We start from the raw sequence: 17226 nt of genomic DNA, 5'->3' as shown, positions 1-17226 counted from the left end.
GTAAGAGAATACTGAGTGACTCCTTCTCGAGTCACCCTTTTCAATCTCTCACCCACCCAGCAATCTTTCTATAAACGAGTTTTTCTGCTTGTCATCCCTGACATCATTCCCCCAGAGGCCTCTTCGTCCCCCTGTTTATGCATGGAGGAGGAGGGACTGCTGGTGGACCTCATGAGCTCAGAGAGGGTTGTGGAAGATGGGAGGATCCCACCAGGAACCTGACTGCAGAGAGAAAGAAAAAAGGAGGTGGGATAGAGAGAAAGATAATGGGGAGAGATGGGGGAAGATGGTGGGGGGGGAGGGAAAGGGGGAGGAGAGAGGGAGGAAGGAGGAGGGAGGAAAAGGGAGCGAGGGGGAAGGGAATGGGAGGGAAAGGGCAAAGAAAGAAAGGAGGGAAAGGAAGGAGGGAAAGGGGGAATGGGAAAGGGGGGAGGAAAAGGAAGAGGGAAAAGGAGGGGAGAAAAGGAGGGAGAAGTGCAGTATGCACAGTAGAAGCCGCAAGTTTATTTCTTTAAAAAGGTCTACTCAGAGTCAGAGGGCAGGTAGACTGGCAGGCAGGCAGAGAGAGGGTGGCAGCAGCTACTGCTGCCTGGCCGCTTTCCTCCTGATCTCTTCAGCCAGGAGCACCAAGTTATTCACCAGGGACTCCACCAGCCCGTAGACCTGAGAAGAGAAGAGAAAATGGCCACATCAAAGACGGACAACCGATATGGCCTGGGTACGAGGGGAATTAGCAGGGCTGCTGCCAGCCAGAGACACTCCACTGTGCTCCTGGGTAAGGGCTGCAGCCCAGACCACCTAGAACTTCCAAAGAATTGCTCTGCAAAGACGAAATGCTCACTTCTCCCTGATCCCTTTGGACCTCGGCCCAGGCAGGCGGAGACTTGGGAGGGCAAAGGGAAGCATGGAGAGGATAAAAGGCTGGGCAGCAGCCTGGACTACTTGGCTTCTCAGTCCCACCACTTCACTCCGGGGATGCAAAGGGGAAAAGACCCCTTTTCCAACCACAGGAGGAGGGGTTCCCTGAATGCCTCAGAACAGTTGAATCGGAAGATACTTCTGCAAACCTCGGCCCCCAGCAGGCCCACTCCTAACTCATTCCAGATCAACGGGAAAGGAGAGACAGCTCAGCCACCCTCTCCCTTAATTCACTCCAGTGTGGACCAACCCTCTGAAGTGGTGCCAGCACTCGCTGAGGATTTTCTTGGCTGAGATGCCCCCTCTCAAGCTAGACCACTCCCTGACCTTACTTAGCCTGCCCACCCTAGATTTGCTTTCCAACCTTCCTTGCCAGAAGACAATTTGCCTGGCTCACCGGGAGAAGACAAGTCCAGCAGAGGGATGGGAAGGCCCTGGGCAGAGGGAGGGAGAGAGGAGGGGAGGACAAGCAGAAGGAGACAAGGAGAACGGAGAAGCCCTTGGTGGCAGTAGGAAGCCCACCCTGCCTTCCGGCTTTACCTCCATGTAAAGCCTCTGTTGGTATTTCTTTTGCACCAGAGGGTCCACTGGCTCCAGGGGTGAGCTCACGTGCTCCGGGGTGATGACCCTTTCCTCCACAGGCATTTTCTCCTTTAACTCCCGGCTTAGGGATCTGGTATACCTTTTTTCTTCCTTTGCTTTAAGCTTCTTGCTGTTTGCTCGCTCCTGCTCAGATAGATGGGGAGAGGCTCCCAGGCCCCCGAGAAAGAACAGAACTCAGCATGGACGGTCTAATAGAGTCATCCAAGCCAGGGGCTTCAGCAACCCCCATCCCCACTTCCCCCCAAAGCAGTGGTACCTGACACCCCTCACACCCTATACAGCTGAGATCTCCTCAGCTCTGCTCTCATCCCATCGCATACCTCTTTCCCTGGTTTTGCCGTTCCCTTTCTGTCCTCTTTGTCCTTGCCAGTGGGGGTTCTCTTCTCTGGAGTCCCAGCTTTCCGCTCCTCTTTGCCACCTTTCCCTGATGCCTTTGAGTCAACTAGAGGAGAAAGCGACCCGGTGACCCCAAGCCCCCAGGGCTGCTTTGCTGGAGAGCACAGCATCAGCTCTGGACCAGCTCTGGACTAGCTCTTGTTGAAAAGCAGAGGGTCAGTTCTGGACCAGTTCTGGACCAGGTCTGACCCAGATCTCGGCAGGGGATCTTCTCTCCAGTGCAGCTGAGGTTGTCCGTTCATTTGATAAGAAATGTCTCTGAACCTGCATTGCGTGCTGAAGAGAGAGAAGCCACTTTCTACGTCAGGATGGCACAGCTGTCCTTGGGCTCAAAAGGGATCGATCACAAAGGAAAGAGCCCAGCCCCATCACTCACACGCACACACTCTCTCTCTCTCGCTTTCTCTCTCTCACATATGACCCTGGGGAGGAAGGAAATCTAAAGCTGCTTACTCAGAAACCTACTCTCAACATCTTCATCTAAGGACCCCGTATCCTCCTTTTGCCATCCCATTTTGATATTACATTTGCACTTGGAGAAACAGTAGAGTTATGCATGAACTTAGCATTCATTCATATGTTCATTCATTTATTCCTTAGTACTTACTGAAGGGCCACTGGATGCCTACAACTGTACTAGGAACTATGGAAAACAATAAAAGCCAAAGGAAAGTATGGTCCCTGACCTTAAGGAGCTTTTAGTCTAATAGGAGACAAAGGATGACCTCAAACACAGAACTGGGGAAAGAAAACCCCTACATTATAGACGGGATGCAGAGGAAATAGGAGACGAGCAGAATAAAGTTCCAGGACAGATGTACCCATACGCATTTATGTATTGCTGGGAAGGATTCATGGAAAATGTGGACCAGGATCCTTGACCAAATTCTGAAGAATGGTGGGAGGTTTGGTGAAGAAGAGGTGGTAGAGCATGCCAGGTTGGGGTGGAGCATAAGCCAAAATGCAGGGTGGAAAGCACTTATTGGGGGGACACAGTGAGCAAATGAGGCTGAGGGGGATGGCATCAGCAACTGTGGAGAGGGAAGGGGCCAGGAGAGAGAACTGGGGCCGAGCCCAGCTTCGGGATTTTCTCTAAAGCAGGGAGGTGACATGTTAGGACCAGCACTGACTGGTCTTGCCCCTTTGGGCAAGATGGACTGATTCAAGGAAGAGTCAGGCAGCAGAAGCCAAGCCTGGAGGCCGTCGTGTGCAGGAGCAGGGAGGTCTTGGTCCTGGAAAGTGGCCGAGGCCTAAAGTGATAGGGTTGGCCAAATGGGTGCAGCCAGCTCCACCAGCCAAAAGCGGCTCCACAGGGAATCCCCTTGGGAAAAGCTGGGAGGGAGGGAGAGGAAAGGCCGGGCATGAGGTAGGTGTGTTGGAAGGCATCTGACCTGGTTCCTCTGGCACTGCCAACTCTGCCATGAAAGTGTCCTTCTCCGGCATGCCCAGCAATGACCTCAGCCAGAGGTCCCGGCTCACCAGACCGTCTATCACCTCCCGCCAAAGCTGGAGACTGGAGGGAAACACCACATCCTCAGTGAGTGCGGGCCAGAGTGGGTGCAGTAGATATTCTTGCCTCCTTCCATCTCCTGAGCCTGGAGCCTGGCCACTGGCCCCATCTGTGCCCTGCAGTAGGGTCTTTCTGCTTTGGCCCCTCTAATTACCCTACGTTGTCACTCCTCCACTGCTCGAAAGAGCCGAAGGGGAAAAGGCTCCAGGGCCGCCTGAAGGGACCCCTCCAAAGGGGTCAGCGGGGCCCCGGCAGGTGACAGTTGCAGGGGCAGAGGGGCAGCCCAGCAGGCCCCTTCCTGAAACAAGCACTGTCATAGCCTGTAGCAAGGGAGAGACCCAGGGAGTCTTGGGCCTGAGTGGGGCTTGGGGAGAAGGGTCAGGGCTCTATCTCTGTGTCTCCTCTGGGCAGGTCGGGGGGTCATACCACATCTGGTGCAGCAGGTCCCACTGTGCCGGCTTCTGCTCCAAGCACAGCTCTAGGGCTCCCTTGTTGAGCCTCTTCAGGGCATCCTCGCGCTGATCCTCGGAGGACAGTCCCATTATCGCCTGATGTACACAGAACCACCATGAGTGCCGATGCCCCGGCGGGAGTGCAGATGCACGGAGGAACAAGCCGGCAGAACAGCTTGCGGGGCCGGCAGACCAGGGTGGCTAAACTGCCCCTCGCTGAGGCGGCTACCTGCCAAGCTTGGAACGGACTGGGGGAGGCTCCTGAAGAAGTAGGAGCTCACTCCCTGAGCTACATAATCAGCCAGGAGCCGCAGCAGGGCCTGGCAGCCTCCCTCTGGCAACCTGTGGCCAAGAGCAATGGGCTGACCCCTGCCACATAGGATTCCTAAACCACCCAGGAGCCTAATCTACTCCAGCAAGATTGATTTTGGACCATAGGTTCGTTCCCTGGCAGCTGCTGGGGAGTGGGGCCCAAGGTGGCACCACTCCTGCAGATGGGGACGTGGTTGAGGGGAGGGAATTAGGACTCTCGGGGCCTCCGTGCAGGGAGCTGGGAGGCTCGGGCACCATGGCTTGGTGGAGAGAGCGTGGCTTGGGAGTCAGAAGGACCTGGGTTCTAATCCTGACTCTGCCACGTGCTGTGTGATCTTGGGCAAGTCACTTAACTTTTCTGGGCCTCAGTTACCTCATCTGTAAAGTGGGGATTAAGAGTGTGAGCCACATATGGGACAGGGACTGAGTCCAAGCTGATAAACTGTATCTATCTCAGTGCTTAAAACACTGCTTGGCACATAGTAAGCACTTAACAAATACCATAATGATTATTATTATTATTATTAGCAGTGGCTTCCCTCTCCACCCCCAAATTCTCAGAAGACTGGCACCTGCTTGAAATCCTCAAAGCACAGGTTCCACTTAAGATGGGTGAGCTCCTCCTCCTCTCCTGTGCTCTTTGGGATCTCTCCCTCTGAAAAGCTCTTTGTCACCACTGTCTCCTCCCCGATGAAGGAACTCCTATGGCAGTGGACAATACTCTCAGAGTTCCTCTGCCAGTGGGCATCAACCAAGGAGCTCCTCTGCCAGTGGACTTCGGCCAAGGAGCTCCTCTGCCAGTGGACGTCTCCCAAGGAGGTCCTCTGCCAGTCAGTGAAGCCCACGGAGCTCCTCTGTAGGCGGATATTGTCCACAGAGCTCCTCTGCTGCTGCACGATCTCTTCCTCCAGACTCTTCTGGGGGACGATTTCTCCGAACGAGCTCTTCTGGAAGGAGAGCTCTTCTTCCTTAGAGCTTGCCTGGCCCGGGGGCTCCTCTTCCACTACCACTTCCTCCTCCTTGAGGGGTAGTGCCATGTACTGGTTCCAGAGTTCATGGAGGTCTCTCACCACCTGGTACTGATAGTGCAACTGTGGGAGCAGGAGCAGAAGGAAGCAAATGCAGAGACGAGGCCCCGGTTGTTGGAGTAACAACCAATGTTGCCCGAAACCTGTGCCTTCCGCGTTTTGACTCCTCCCAGCATCCTGCTCCCCAGACTGACCCCCTCACCACCTGACCCACAGGGGAGAATGCCTGGTTGGCCCTAATACCTGAGGGTTCTTGTAGCAGAACACATCTTCCTCAGTGAGATAGGCATCCACTGGGGATGGGGCTCGCTCAGGGGACCAGATGCCCCCCAGCAGTTCATTCAGCATCTCTTGCACAATGACGGTGGCCTCCTGGGTGGCCAGCTTGGCCTGGATTGGGCAAAAAAGCATCATCATAGTCTGCACAGTCCTCTGGCACCTGGGCCCACCTGGCCAAAAGTCATCCCTTCTCCAGCCCAGCCCGCATCCTCCGCTCCTCTGCCGCTAACCTCCTCACTGTGCCTCGTTCTCGCCTGTCCCACTGTTGACTCCCAGCCCACGTCCTCCCCCTGGCCTGGAATGCCCTCCCTCCACACATCCATCAAGCTAGCTCTCTTCCTCCCTTCAAAGCCCTACTGAGAACTCACCTCCTCCAGGAGGCCTTCCCAGACTGAGCCCCCTCCTTCCTTTCCCCCTCCTCCCCTTCCCCATCCCCCCGTCTTACCTCCTTCCCCTCCCCAAAGCACCTGTATATATGTATATATGTTTGTATATATTTATTATTCTATTTATTTTACTTGTACATATTTATTCTACTTATTTTATTTTGTTAATATGTTTTGTTTTGTTGTCTGTCTCCCCCTTCTAGACTGTGAGCCCACTGTTGGGTAGGGACTGTCTCTATATGTTGCCAACTTGTACTTCCCAAGCGCTTAGTAGAGTGCTCTGCACACAGTAAGCGCTCAATAAATACGATTGACTGAATGAATGAATCTCTGCTCAGTAACCCAAAAAGTGCCCAGGCCTCACTGTGAACCCCAGAGCCCCCGGGTTGGGCCGATGGGTGGCCAAGAGCTGTGTGGCAAGGTTGAGAGGGGGGCTTGGGGCTCACACAAGTTTTTCAGCCCACAAACCTCAGCCGGCATCCATCCACATCAGTGCCCTGCCATTAGTGGGAGCATCAGCTGCCTAACGAGAAACATCACCTCCTTCTAGCCCCAGCAGGGGCCTTCTCCATTTTCATTCAAACATTTCCTTTCTCTCATCTAGTTTCCTTTAAATTCAGTCCAATTTCTTTTTCAGGTTCAGGTGGAGCAGGTCCACATTGCCATACTTCCAGGTACCCGTCCTGTCCCCACTCTCCATCCATTCTCCTCCCCCTCATTCCATCCCCACCCTGCACTATCCCAGGGCAGGGCGATTGGAGCTTTTGGCCAAACAGGAGTGGTGATGGCTCATCTTGGAACATCCAAGCTTGTCCCTGAGCCGGGGAGAAGCAGATGTCAGGAAGAATGTTAGGGCAGTTGCCATGCTCCTAGTCATCACGGTCTTGTCCCGTTCCTAGAGCTCCATTCCTGGCCACTATTCTCCTGGGCACCATAATCCTGGACATCACACTCCCAGGCAGCCCACTCCCGGCCATCATGCCCCCAGTGCCGCACTCCAGAGCCCGCTCCCGTCCCCTCACCTCCAGCATCTCTCGGGCCTCAAACATAAGATCCTGGTATAGAGCAATCCCCCAGAGAGTGACCTGCAGTACAGCACCTCCCAACAGAGTGGGGTGGGTCCTAAACTCCCAAGACTCCTGGAAAATGCCGGCATTCGGAGACTTGAAGAGGAAGAGGAAGTCCTTGGTTTCTCCGGGCAGAATAACCCCTGAAAGGGAGAGATAGGCAGAGTCCAGGGACACTGGGCCCATAATTAGTTCCTTGGCCAAAGCCAGTGCTCCTCAATCCCCAATCTTTGCCTAATCACTAGAAATGCCATCCATCTTCCTTCCAGGCACTCTGCTGCCACCCCTCTGAGCTTGGAGACCACATTCTCGTTCAGCAGAGACTAATGGACTTTGGGAAAGAAAATTGCCTCTTTCCCCCGTTAAAGTGGAAGCTCCTTGTGGGCAGGGGCTGTGTCTTTTTGCTTCTTTTGACCTTTCCCGAAGTACAAAGCACACTCAATAAATACCACTACTCCTATTACAACAACTACTAATAATAATCTTTGGAGTCAGAAGTCATGGGTTCAAATCCCAGCTCCGCCACTTGTCAGCTGTGTGACTTTGGGCAAGTCAGTTAACTTCTCTGTGCCACAGTTACCTCATCTGTAAAATGGGGATTAGGACTGTGAGCCCCCCATGGGACAACCTGATCACCCTGTAGCCACCAAATGCTTAGAACAGTGCTTTGCACATAGTAAGCACTTAATAAATGTCATTATTATTATTATTATTAATAATAATAATAATCACATTCATGAAGTACTTGCCAAGCACTGTGGCCTATACTGGGATAAGGAAATACAAAATAATCAGATTAGAAGCAGTCTCTGCCCTACAAGGGGCTCACGGTCTTATAGGGAGGGAGTGACCGAAACCTCCCATTGTCACTGATGAGTTAACTGACACACCTGTGAAGAAGGTGACTAGCCCAAGGTCCTCCAGCATGCCGGTGGCAGACCCGGGACTAGAACTCGGGTCTCCTGATTCCAGCCTTGTGCTCCTTCCACTGGGCATACCGCCTATTCCTCCTCCCCTGCCTTCACAAGGCCTGGTGATAACCAGACCACGGCTTTCCCCATGGGTCTGGCCCAGAAGACGCACATAGCTCTACCTGACTTACCAGCCCTGGTGTTGAAATAAAACCGCTGCTGGTCGCTGTCCCTGAGGTTCTCGAATCTGTTGGGCTGGGACAGCCGCAGCCAGTCATACCACACAGCCGCAGTGCCATCGTTACTCACCGTCAGGGAAGAGGTCACTTTCTCACCAGCCAGGGCCTCGAAGGTGATCCGAGAAGCAATGCCAATCTGACCCTTAAAGGGGCAAAGAGAAAGCTCTTGCCACCACCCTCAGATGGCCTGGCAGTCCTGGGGGAGATGCTGCTAGGACAGCCCTCCAAGGGATTGAGTGTTGGGGGGTGGATCCGTGTGCTGGAAATTGGCTGCGTGCGGGCTCAACTGCCACCCGGGACAAGACAAGGGGACGAGAGGGAATGCAGCGGAGACAAATCGGGTTCTAAGGAAGGACTTTCTGACTCACACACTGGGACCAGGCCAATGGCCTCATTTCTCAGCCCACCGCCTCTTCAAGGGACCCCAAGTCACCTTGCCCGCGGTGCTGTTGACCCAGCGGGCCGGCTTCCCACAGAACCTTAAGGAAGGTCCAATCACGGGCACGGGAGTCACATCCTCGTGGGACTCCACAGGGTCTCTGGAAGGCAAAGGCAAACCAATCACGTTCTTTCTACGACTGCTACAATGTCACAACTCCTCCTCTAGGAAATGGGGAGCGGGGAAGTGGCCAGCCCCACTCTGACTCCAAAAGACTCAAGCCGATCTCCACCGGATCCCATCACGAGCCAGTGTTTCTGGAGGGAGGTTCTCAGGGTCGAACGATGGAAAACTCATCCTATATCCAAGTCCCCTCGGTATGGTCATCAATAGGATGGATGATAAAAATAGGAATGGTATCTTACTTGGCCTGGAATGGCCAGAAAAGTACCAGTGGGGTGCAAAGCAGGAGTCCTGAATGGACTCAACGCAGGGGCCGGGAGGGAAGATGAGCCAGCTGGCAAGATTGGAATGAGGCTGAATGCAGCAGGGGAAGTCTGCGCTGGGAATATCTTCCCCCCCACACCCACCCACTCCCATCAAAGCACTTACGAGCACACTCCTCCACAGGCGTCTCCATTGTCTTTTTCACACTCTGAGAAGCACTGTGTGGAAACTGATGAGAAAGACTGCCCTCTGCCAATCACTTCCAGCCTATCGATGTCCTTAACTCACGACAAGGAAGGGAAACATGAGCTTATCTGGAGAATCTTAACAAATCCATTTCTCAGTGCTGAGAAGGGCCAGGGCTCGAGGGGCTCTGGGGCCTTACCGGCTGGTGAAAATCGAGCTCTGCTAGGATCTGTCGCAGCTCCTGGCGACGGTAGGTCAAGAAGAGACTCTTATCCCACGAGTACCGGAACGAAGGCTCCTGCAGATTCTGCGATCCTGGAGAGCAAGCCATGCCCTCAGGGCTTGCGAACCAAACCCAGTTCTACCTACATCCCTGCCAGCCTCTCCTTCAAAGCCTCCATTTCTCCCCACATCACACTTCACACCTGCACGAGCACAGGCCATGATGATGATGGTACTTGTTAAGGGCTTACTGTGTGCAAAACACTGTTCTAAGTGAGGAAGAAGGCAGCCTCAGAGTCAGTAGGACAGTATTGGGGCTAAGATCCCCAAGACTCTGAATGCATGACACTACCTGGGTCAACTGACTCCAAGACCTTTCCCTCACTGGTGGTTTAAAGCTTCTGGGTGGCTGTCGGATGGTCTCTGACATCTCGTGCAAACAGACACTTACCGAGGACCGTCTGCCTCAGGACTGTCTCTCTCACCTGCCTCTGCCTGGATACTCAGGGGTTTCCCCACATGAGTGACTGGCTCTGGGTAACCCCGTTCCTTCTGAGTCTGCGTAATCACCATGCCTGTAAGTTCATCGCCAATATACTCAGGCTGGTTCCAGAATTCACTGCCCACGCGGTAGCCCTGGCAAAGAAGACAGATAATTACACCTTCCTTTGCAATTTGCCCCGGAGTTGGGAGGACAGAGATCAGAGAGTGCCCTGTTTGGTTATTCAGCATCCCTGGAAAGAAACAGGATGACAGGACTGGCTTTTTTCAGCAGGACACGCCTCCACCCCACTGTGGGCTTTGTTTTCCCCAAACCCCACAGTTTCTGGTCTGGAGTGGTGCTAGTGGTGGCCTAGAGCCCTACAGTCAGAGATGGTGCCCTTCTCATATTCCACTGTTCTAAGCCTTCACTTTCCACACCAGCCTGGAAGCATTAGGTGGCTCTCAATCCTCTGGATAAAGACGATGCACAGTTGTATCCCCCCGCTGACTGCTCCAGTCCCCAGTAGCTACATCCTTGCAGAGTTAAGCCAAGAGGCGGTCCCCAAAGGCTGAGAGGTCATCTTGTGGCAGAGATGGGCATGGGCCACCAGTCACGTTTGTGGCTAAAGGTGCCCCAGCCCAGCAGCTGGACCACCTGAGAATGGGGAGTGAAAGATTCAGAAAGGGCTTCTCACCTTTCCTGGATGCAGAGCAGGAAGGCAGCGGTCAATCAAGTCACGTTCTTCCTGGACACGTCTGTGATCCTCCGATATGGTCAGCAACAGCTCATTGGCTGGCTTTCCCAAGCGCTCTGGAGATTAACAAAATAGAGTCGCCCATCCTCCACCTCAGACTCTCGCTCCCCTCACCCCTCACAACCAGGCAAGACAGAAAACCGGCAACCTGAAGCTGACATGACCCTGAGAACTCGTGCCAAACTCACCAGAGCTGCCAGGTCTCGGCGATGGAGATTACCAGCTTGGTCAAACCTGGGCTCAGGGATTCGGGAGGGAAGCTGTGGGGCAGTGGGATTTTGGGAGAGCTCAAGGGATTGAGAGGGAAGCCCAAGAGGATGGGGGCAATGAGGCTCCGAAGTAGACCGCGGCTTGGGCCTGAAACCCTTCCCATTTTACGTACTACACAGGGCGTCCTGCTGCTTCCTCCTCAAAGCCATGTTGCGCTGCCAGTTCTGCAGAGCCCTGTGTTGAGTTGGGAGCGACCGGAACTCGGCCTTCTTCCCCCTTTTCGAGCTCATCTTCTCCGGGGTCAGGATTAGGCTGCCCAATGATGGGGGCTCAGAGATCATTTCTGCCAGCTGGGAAATGTAACAGAGGGAGGGGCTGGGCTTGCTAGCTGAGCTCACTTCAAGGATGACACTTGGCTAGGGACTGCCAGACACTGACTCTCTCCCGTCAGCCGCTGAGCCCGGAGTGGGGCTCTGGCTGGTTTCTGGTGGAGCGTGAAATATGGAGGCCTGACTCCATTCCATCTAGGGCGACTCCCCCTTGCTGCCTTCCCTCCTTCCCTTCCGAGGGTCCCTGCCCTAAAGGATTCAGAGGCCAATGGGAAAATGCACTTCTCAAGCTGGCCGCAGGCCAGATGTGTCTGGAGTTGAGCCTGACTTGTTGCCCTCCGCAGCAGGTTATCGAAGAGCAGCATTGGTCCCTTTGGGTGACAACTCGCACAACACACCTTTGTGTTTCCTCTGGCCAATGCTATTCTCTTGAAGTCCTGGAGACTTCCCAAAATGTTGTGGGGCTGGATCTGTCCGCTGCTGCTGCCGCTGTTGAAACTGGAAACTTCTGGCCCTGAAAGAAAGGAGAGCTGGCCCCAACCCCGCTGGACCCACGGCCGGGACAGCTGAGGGATGCGGACCCCAGCGGGCTTGCTGACATCGGACTCAAGGCCGACGCTCAAGAATGAGGAACCGGGAAGGAGAGGTCAGGCTGGAACTTGCCAGAATAAGCGGGAGGCTTGGTGGAGGCATCCAAAGCAGTAGGATAAGCCACTAAGTAGTGGGTCTTCCTTCCAGCCTCTTGGGGTCGGGGCTTCCGGATGAGAACTTGGCGAGTGACAGGAGCTTTCTCCTCCCCTGCACAAGGGCGTGGAGCGTGCAGCTGGGGAAATGCAATAAAAACTCCGGCTGAGGCCCAAATTGACGGGACTCCGCTCCTCCGGTCAGATCCCCTCCTGTAGGATTCCCTCTGGAACCTCCTGAGGCCAGAGAGGACACTGCCTCAAATCTGTCCTTCTGACCCTCCCAGGCAATGCGGGACACAAGAGCTGGGCTTCAGGGAAGCTCAGAGAGGGAAGAAAAGCAAGCCTTGGACAATATGCAGGTGGAAAGCCTGGTGCCCCCTACCCACCCGGGGAAGCAGCGGCAGTGGGGACAGTAGTGGCAGCAGCAAGAGCTCATCAGGGAGGATGGGGATCTGGGAATTAGAGATCCTAATAGCCTGAAAACAGTTCTTAAAACCCCTTAGTCTCTGCATGATTTCAAGCAACTGCTTCCTCATTGGGAAAACGGAGCGAATGTCTGCCTCTTTATCTCTTCACTAGGCTAGCGGGAGAAGGAATGAATGCGTAAAAACGCTTAAAGAATCATCCTCTAAATTTGAAAGATGCCACTGAGCATATACCTTACCTTTGCAAAGTCAAAGAAAAACTATTCTGGTCCAAATGAACTAGGCATGGAAGAAAAATGCCAGCCCTGCCTACAATGAGCTGGGGGGCAAGGCCCAGCCATGGGGCATGCTGCCCAGTTTTTCACCCACCTTTTTCAAGTCCTCCTCTTTAATGGCCAGCGCCTCGATTTCATCTCCTTGCAGGATGTTGCTGATGGGCTCAGGTACTTCTGGGATGGGCGGTGTGGGCAGCTCGGACACCTTGGTCCGCTTCTTCTCTGAAACACAAGAAAACATGCTGTGTCCTTGCCTGCTGCTGAGAGCTTTGCAGACACCAGACAGAATCATCAAGGGAGATCCGGTCCCACCCCCTGGGGAGCAGGTACGGCTCGGGCGGACAAAGTCGACACCCAGGCAACCCGCCTGGGGAAGGCGGGGGTTCGAGTACAGCAAACAAATTCTTCAAAGTTTCATTTTATTCCGACTGCTGATCTCTTTCTTTCACTCAAAGAAACCACTGCCCAAGAGAGACTGGGTGCGACGCTGTCTTTCTAACATCATTTAGCTCCTTCAACTCGCCTGCGCTTTCTCTGGCTTTGTCTGTGTTCTCTCCACAGGCCAGTATCACCTCCCTGCCCAGAGTACCTTTCTGCTGCTTTCTAATTAATGATGTGGTAGCAAACCAGCAAGGCCTGCAGCTTTGATCTAGGCCTCGGACTTAACGGATCTGAGAAGCAGTCTCCGTTACAAGGGGGCTTGTTAGTAGCTGATCCCACACAAGGTTGGAGGTAATCTCTAACTCCCAGGTACGGGTGGCCATTCATAGACGTCCCATCCCTTAAAAACCAAATAGAAGCAGAACTGATGGCCTGTGATAAAAACAATGAAAGCTGTAAAGAACATCTCCATTAAACTGTTAGTAGTGGAAAGAGCATGGGCTCAGGAGTCAGAGGATGTGGATTCTAACCCCAGCTCTGCCACATCTACTGTGTGACCTTGGGCTCAGTTACCTCGTCTGTAAAATGGGGATGAAGACTGTGAGCCCCATGAGGTACAGGGGACTCTGTCCAACCTGATTACCTTGCATCTACCCCAGTGCTTAGAACAGCACTTGACACATAATAAGCGCTCAACAAATACAATTATTATTATTAGATCTTTAAAGGAACCCTATTCTCAGCACTTCAAGAAAAGTGCTCGTGACTCAAACACCATTTGAGTAATCTAATTTTTCCCTGTGTGAAAACAAAAATCTGTACTAATTTATTCACAGTTCAATTTCCCAAAACTTAAATTGGGAAGGGTCTCACAGGGTCCTGTGCCCGGTTTTAGATCCAGAAGCCTTTAAAGGGCCCATTTACCAGATAATTTGACTTAGAAATGGCAAAGAAAAAAAAGTAGCCTGAGAAACTAGACAGGCAACTCCTAAATTCACTGCTTCCAGATACAGAGCACAGAGCTAGATCAGTTGACCTTGGCCTCCTGCTTGGTCACAGACAGGCCAAAAGAACTGTGGCACTGCAGAAGGGCCAATGCCATGATGGGGTAAGAATGAAGGGGGAATGAGGTGAGACATTGTCCCCCCAAATTTGGGCCCGTGGTCTGATCCCCCACATCTCATTGTAAAATGGAGGATGGCTGGAAGCTAGAGCAGCAAAGAGCTCCAGGCAATGGCTCTCTCCTGGCCTTGTCTTTGGGGAAAAATGGGGCCTTCTGGTGTCACCTGGAAATATATATATTTACACACATATACACACACATTCATTTGCACATCTTCCAGACCCTGTATGTCTCTGCCTCTCATCCTTCCCCCAACCTCATCCACTGGAAAGCCCCGCACCCCAACCTCCCCCTAAGCTTTCCCCAGGCTTGCCCCCATGGTCCTGGGTTGGTTTGGGGAACAGTTAAGGTGCTGGGGTCTTGTACAAACTCCTTCAGATGAAGTGAGTCAGTAGAACACCTAGTCAGTTGACCCCAAATGGCCAGAGACTATCAATTCCATGGGGGCAGGTTTGCGGGGGGTTCCCCTAGATCCTCAATGTGGACCCACACAAGACACCCCACACCCAATGCCCTTCCCCAACATCTTGAGCTCCTATGACTCGCCATGCCTCGTCTCCAAATTTGAGTTTCCTTAGAGGTTCTCTGCACCATGGATCACCTCGGGACACCTTGTTCTACTGACCCCCAGGTCCTCTCGGGACACTCCTTCTCTAGGGCCTTCGGGGGACCCCCCCCCCCCCGAACCCCACATCCCCCAGGATCTCCCCTTCCCCCTCCAGATCCTCCTAGAGGCTCCCCTCTCCCTTCCCCAGCCGCCCCAGTCATTCATTCACTCAATCGTATTGATTGAGCGCTTACTTGTGTGCAGAGCACTGTACTGAGCACTTGGGAAAGTACAATTCAGTAATAAAGAGAGACAATCCCTGCCCACAACAAGCTCACAGTCTAAAGGTGGGGGGGGGGGGGGGAGATAAACATCAATACAAGTAAACAAACATCAATCTAAATAAATAAAATGACAGATCTTATTATCATTTATCAGATTTATCATTTTATCATCATCACGTGAGAAGCAGCTTAGTGGAAAGAGCACAGGCTTTGAAGTCAGAGGTCGTGGACTCATTCATTCAATCGAATTTATTGAGCTCTTACTGTGCGCAGAGCACTTTACTAAGCGCTTGGGAAGTACAAATCGGCAACATATAAAGGCGGTCCCTACCCAACAGCGGGCTCTCAGTCTAGAAGTCTCTAATCCCGGCTCTGCCACTTTTCAGCTGTGTGACTTTGGGCAAGTCTATTAACTTCTCTGTGCCTCAGTTATCTTATCTGTAAAATGGGGATTAAGACTGTGAGCCCCACGTGGGACAATCTGATGACTCTGTATTTACCCCAGCACTTAGAATAGTGCGTGTCACATAGTAAGCGCTTAACAAATACCATCATTATTATTACTATTAGAAGCAGTGTGGCTCAGTGGAAAGAGCCCTGGCTTTGGAGTCAGAGGTCATGGATTCAAATCCCGGCTCCGCCAATTGCCAGCTGTGTGACTTTGGGCAAATCATTTAACTTCTTGGGGCCTCAGTTCCCTCATCTGCAAAATGGGGATTAAGACGGTGTGCCCCCCGTGGGACAACCTGATCACCTTGTAATCTACCCAGCGTTTAGAACAGTGCTTAGCACATAGTAAGTGCTTAATAAATGCCATTATTATTATTATTATTTAGTGCAGTGCCTGGAACACAGTAAGTGCTTAACAAATACCATCATTATTATTAGATATATACATGTGAGTGCTGCGGGGCTGGGAGAGCAAAGCGAGCGAGTCAGGGTGACGCGGATGGGAGTGGGAGATGAGGACAAGTGGGGCTTAGTCTGGGAAGGCCTCTTGGAGGAGATGGACCTTCAGGATGGCTTTGAAGGTGGTCGGGGGGAAGAGTCACTGTCTGGTGGATTGGAGGAGGGACAGAGGCTGGGGTCAGCGGTGAGACAGGCGAGATGGAGGCCCCTTCAGGGGCTGTCCTCGGGGATTCTCCTCAGAGCTAAGGGCCGTGCTTACCCGGGGGGGTTTTGGTTCGGGAGTCCCTTTTGATCAGCTTCATGGTGCCCCGGCTATGGCTGCTACTCCACCCCAAGAAGGCCTCGCAGGCGGTGCCCGGCAGAGGCCGTCACCATAGCAACTGGCCAGCAGGCCAAACTTCCACAGCGGCGGTTGAGGTCGCCACAGCCGGGAAAGGCTTGCAACCTGGGGGGGATGTCGTCACCAGTTCATTCATTCACTCAATCGCCTGTATTGAGCGCTTACTGTGGGCAGAGCACTGGACCAAGTGCTTGGGAAGGACAAGTCGGCCACAGATGGAGCTGGTCCCTACCCGACAACGGGCTCACAGTCTAGAAGGGGGAGACAGACAGCAAAACAAAACATGGAGGCAGGTGTCACAACCGTCAGAATAAATAGAATTATAGCTATATGCACATCATTAATAGAGTAGTAAATATGTACAAATAAAATAGAGTAATAAATCTGAAAGTGCTGTGGGGAGGGAAGGAGGTAGGGCCGGGGGGGGATGGGGAGGAGGAGAGGAAAAGGGGGGCTCAGTCGGGGAAGGCCTCCTGGAGGAGGGGAGCTCTCAGTAAGGCTTTGAAGGGAGGAAGGGAGCTAGTTTGGCGGATGTGTGGCGGGAGGGCGTTCCAGGCCAGGGGAAGGACGTGGGCCGGGGGTCGACAGGTGAGAACGAGGCACGGAGAGGAGGTTAGCGGCGGCAGAGGAGGGGAGGGTGCGGGCTGGGCTGGAGAAGGAGAGAAAGGAGGTGAGGTAGGAGTGGGTGAGGTGATGGAGAGCTTTAGGAGGTGACTTTGTGTGACATCATCCTCGAGGTCACTTAATACCCACCGCCTCGCTGGTAATGACCGAGCCATAGGTCATCACAGGGTGTCAGGACGGAGGGCACCGTCCCCTGTAGGCACTGGGCCGCCACCTGGAGAGTACCACCTTGTAACCTCCCCAGCTCTTAGAACGGTGCTTTGCACATAGTAAGCGCTTAATAAATGCCATCATCATCATTATTATTACCAACCGCTCACCACCATTACCCAGAGAGCCCGTAGGATGCAGCCAGCCCTACTGCACCAAGCCTTGCAAGGACCAAAACCTGGGCAGGGCCCGCGCCAGCAAAACCCCGTGCTCCACATGCCACCTATCACCGAGGTCATCCGGTTCCTCATTCCGGGAATATTCCCGACCCATCAGGGGCACAATCTGGAGTTCTGCCCCAGGCCACCTC

At 53.3% G+C, this 17226-nt stretch overlaps 1 protein-coding gene across 1 annotated transcript; it reads right to left on the bottom strand.

Annotated features, from left to right (window-relative positions):
• Window positions 1–484: 484 nt before the first annotated feature.
• LOC119937693 (MYCBP associated protein) lies at window positions 485–16114 on the bottom strand. The gene is made up of 19 exons (XM_038757276.1): window positions 16002–16114; window positions 12593–12720; window positions 11776–11935; window positions 11511–11626; window positions 10956–11133; window positions 10514–10629; window positions 9821–9971; window positions 9313–9428; window positions 9093–9205; window positions 8535–8640; window positions 8054–8243; window positions 6907–7094; window positions 5463–5609; window positions 4764–5282; window positions 3854–3975; window positions 3309–3430; window positions 1842–1963; window positions 1459–1644; window positions 485–663 (listed from the first exon to the last, which is right to left on the bottom strand). Exons 1-19 carry the CDS (start codon window positions 16042–16044, stop codon window positions 580–582), a joined length of 2907 nt encoding a protein of 968 aa, XP_038613204.1. The 5' UTR covers window positions 16045–16114; the 3' UTR covers window positions 485–579.
• Window positions 16115–17226: the final 1112 nt, after the last annotated feature.

Source organism: Tachyglossus aculeatus, chromosome 15 (assembly GCF_015852505.1).
Source record: "Tachyglossus aculeatus isolate mTacAcu1 chromosome 15, mTacAcu1.pri, whole genome shotgun sequence".
Lineage (NCBI taxonomy): Eukaryota > Metazoa > Chordata > Mammalia > Monotremata > Tachyglossidae > Tachyglossus > Tachyglossus aculeatus.
This window is presented reverse-complemented; position numbering and strand designations above follow the sequence as displayed.

Excerpts from the sequence above, each read along its gene's own strand:
- LOC119937693 (XM_038757276.1), bottom strand. The coding sequence starts at position 16,044 with ATGAAGCTGATCAAAAGGGACTCCCGAACCAAAACCCCCCCGG. Across the intron at positions 9,972-10,513 it reads CTGCTCTGCATCCAGGAAAG|GGCTACCGCGTGGGCAGTGA; the intron begins GTGAGAAGCCCT and ends CTTCTTTGCCAG. Across the intron at positions 9,206-9,312 it reads AGCTCGATTTTCACCAGCCG|GACATCGATAGGCTGGAAGT; the intron begins GTAAGGCCCCAG and ends TCGTGAGTTAAG.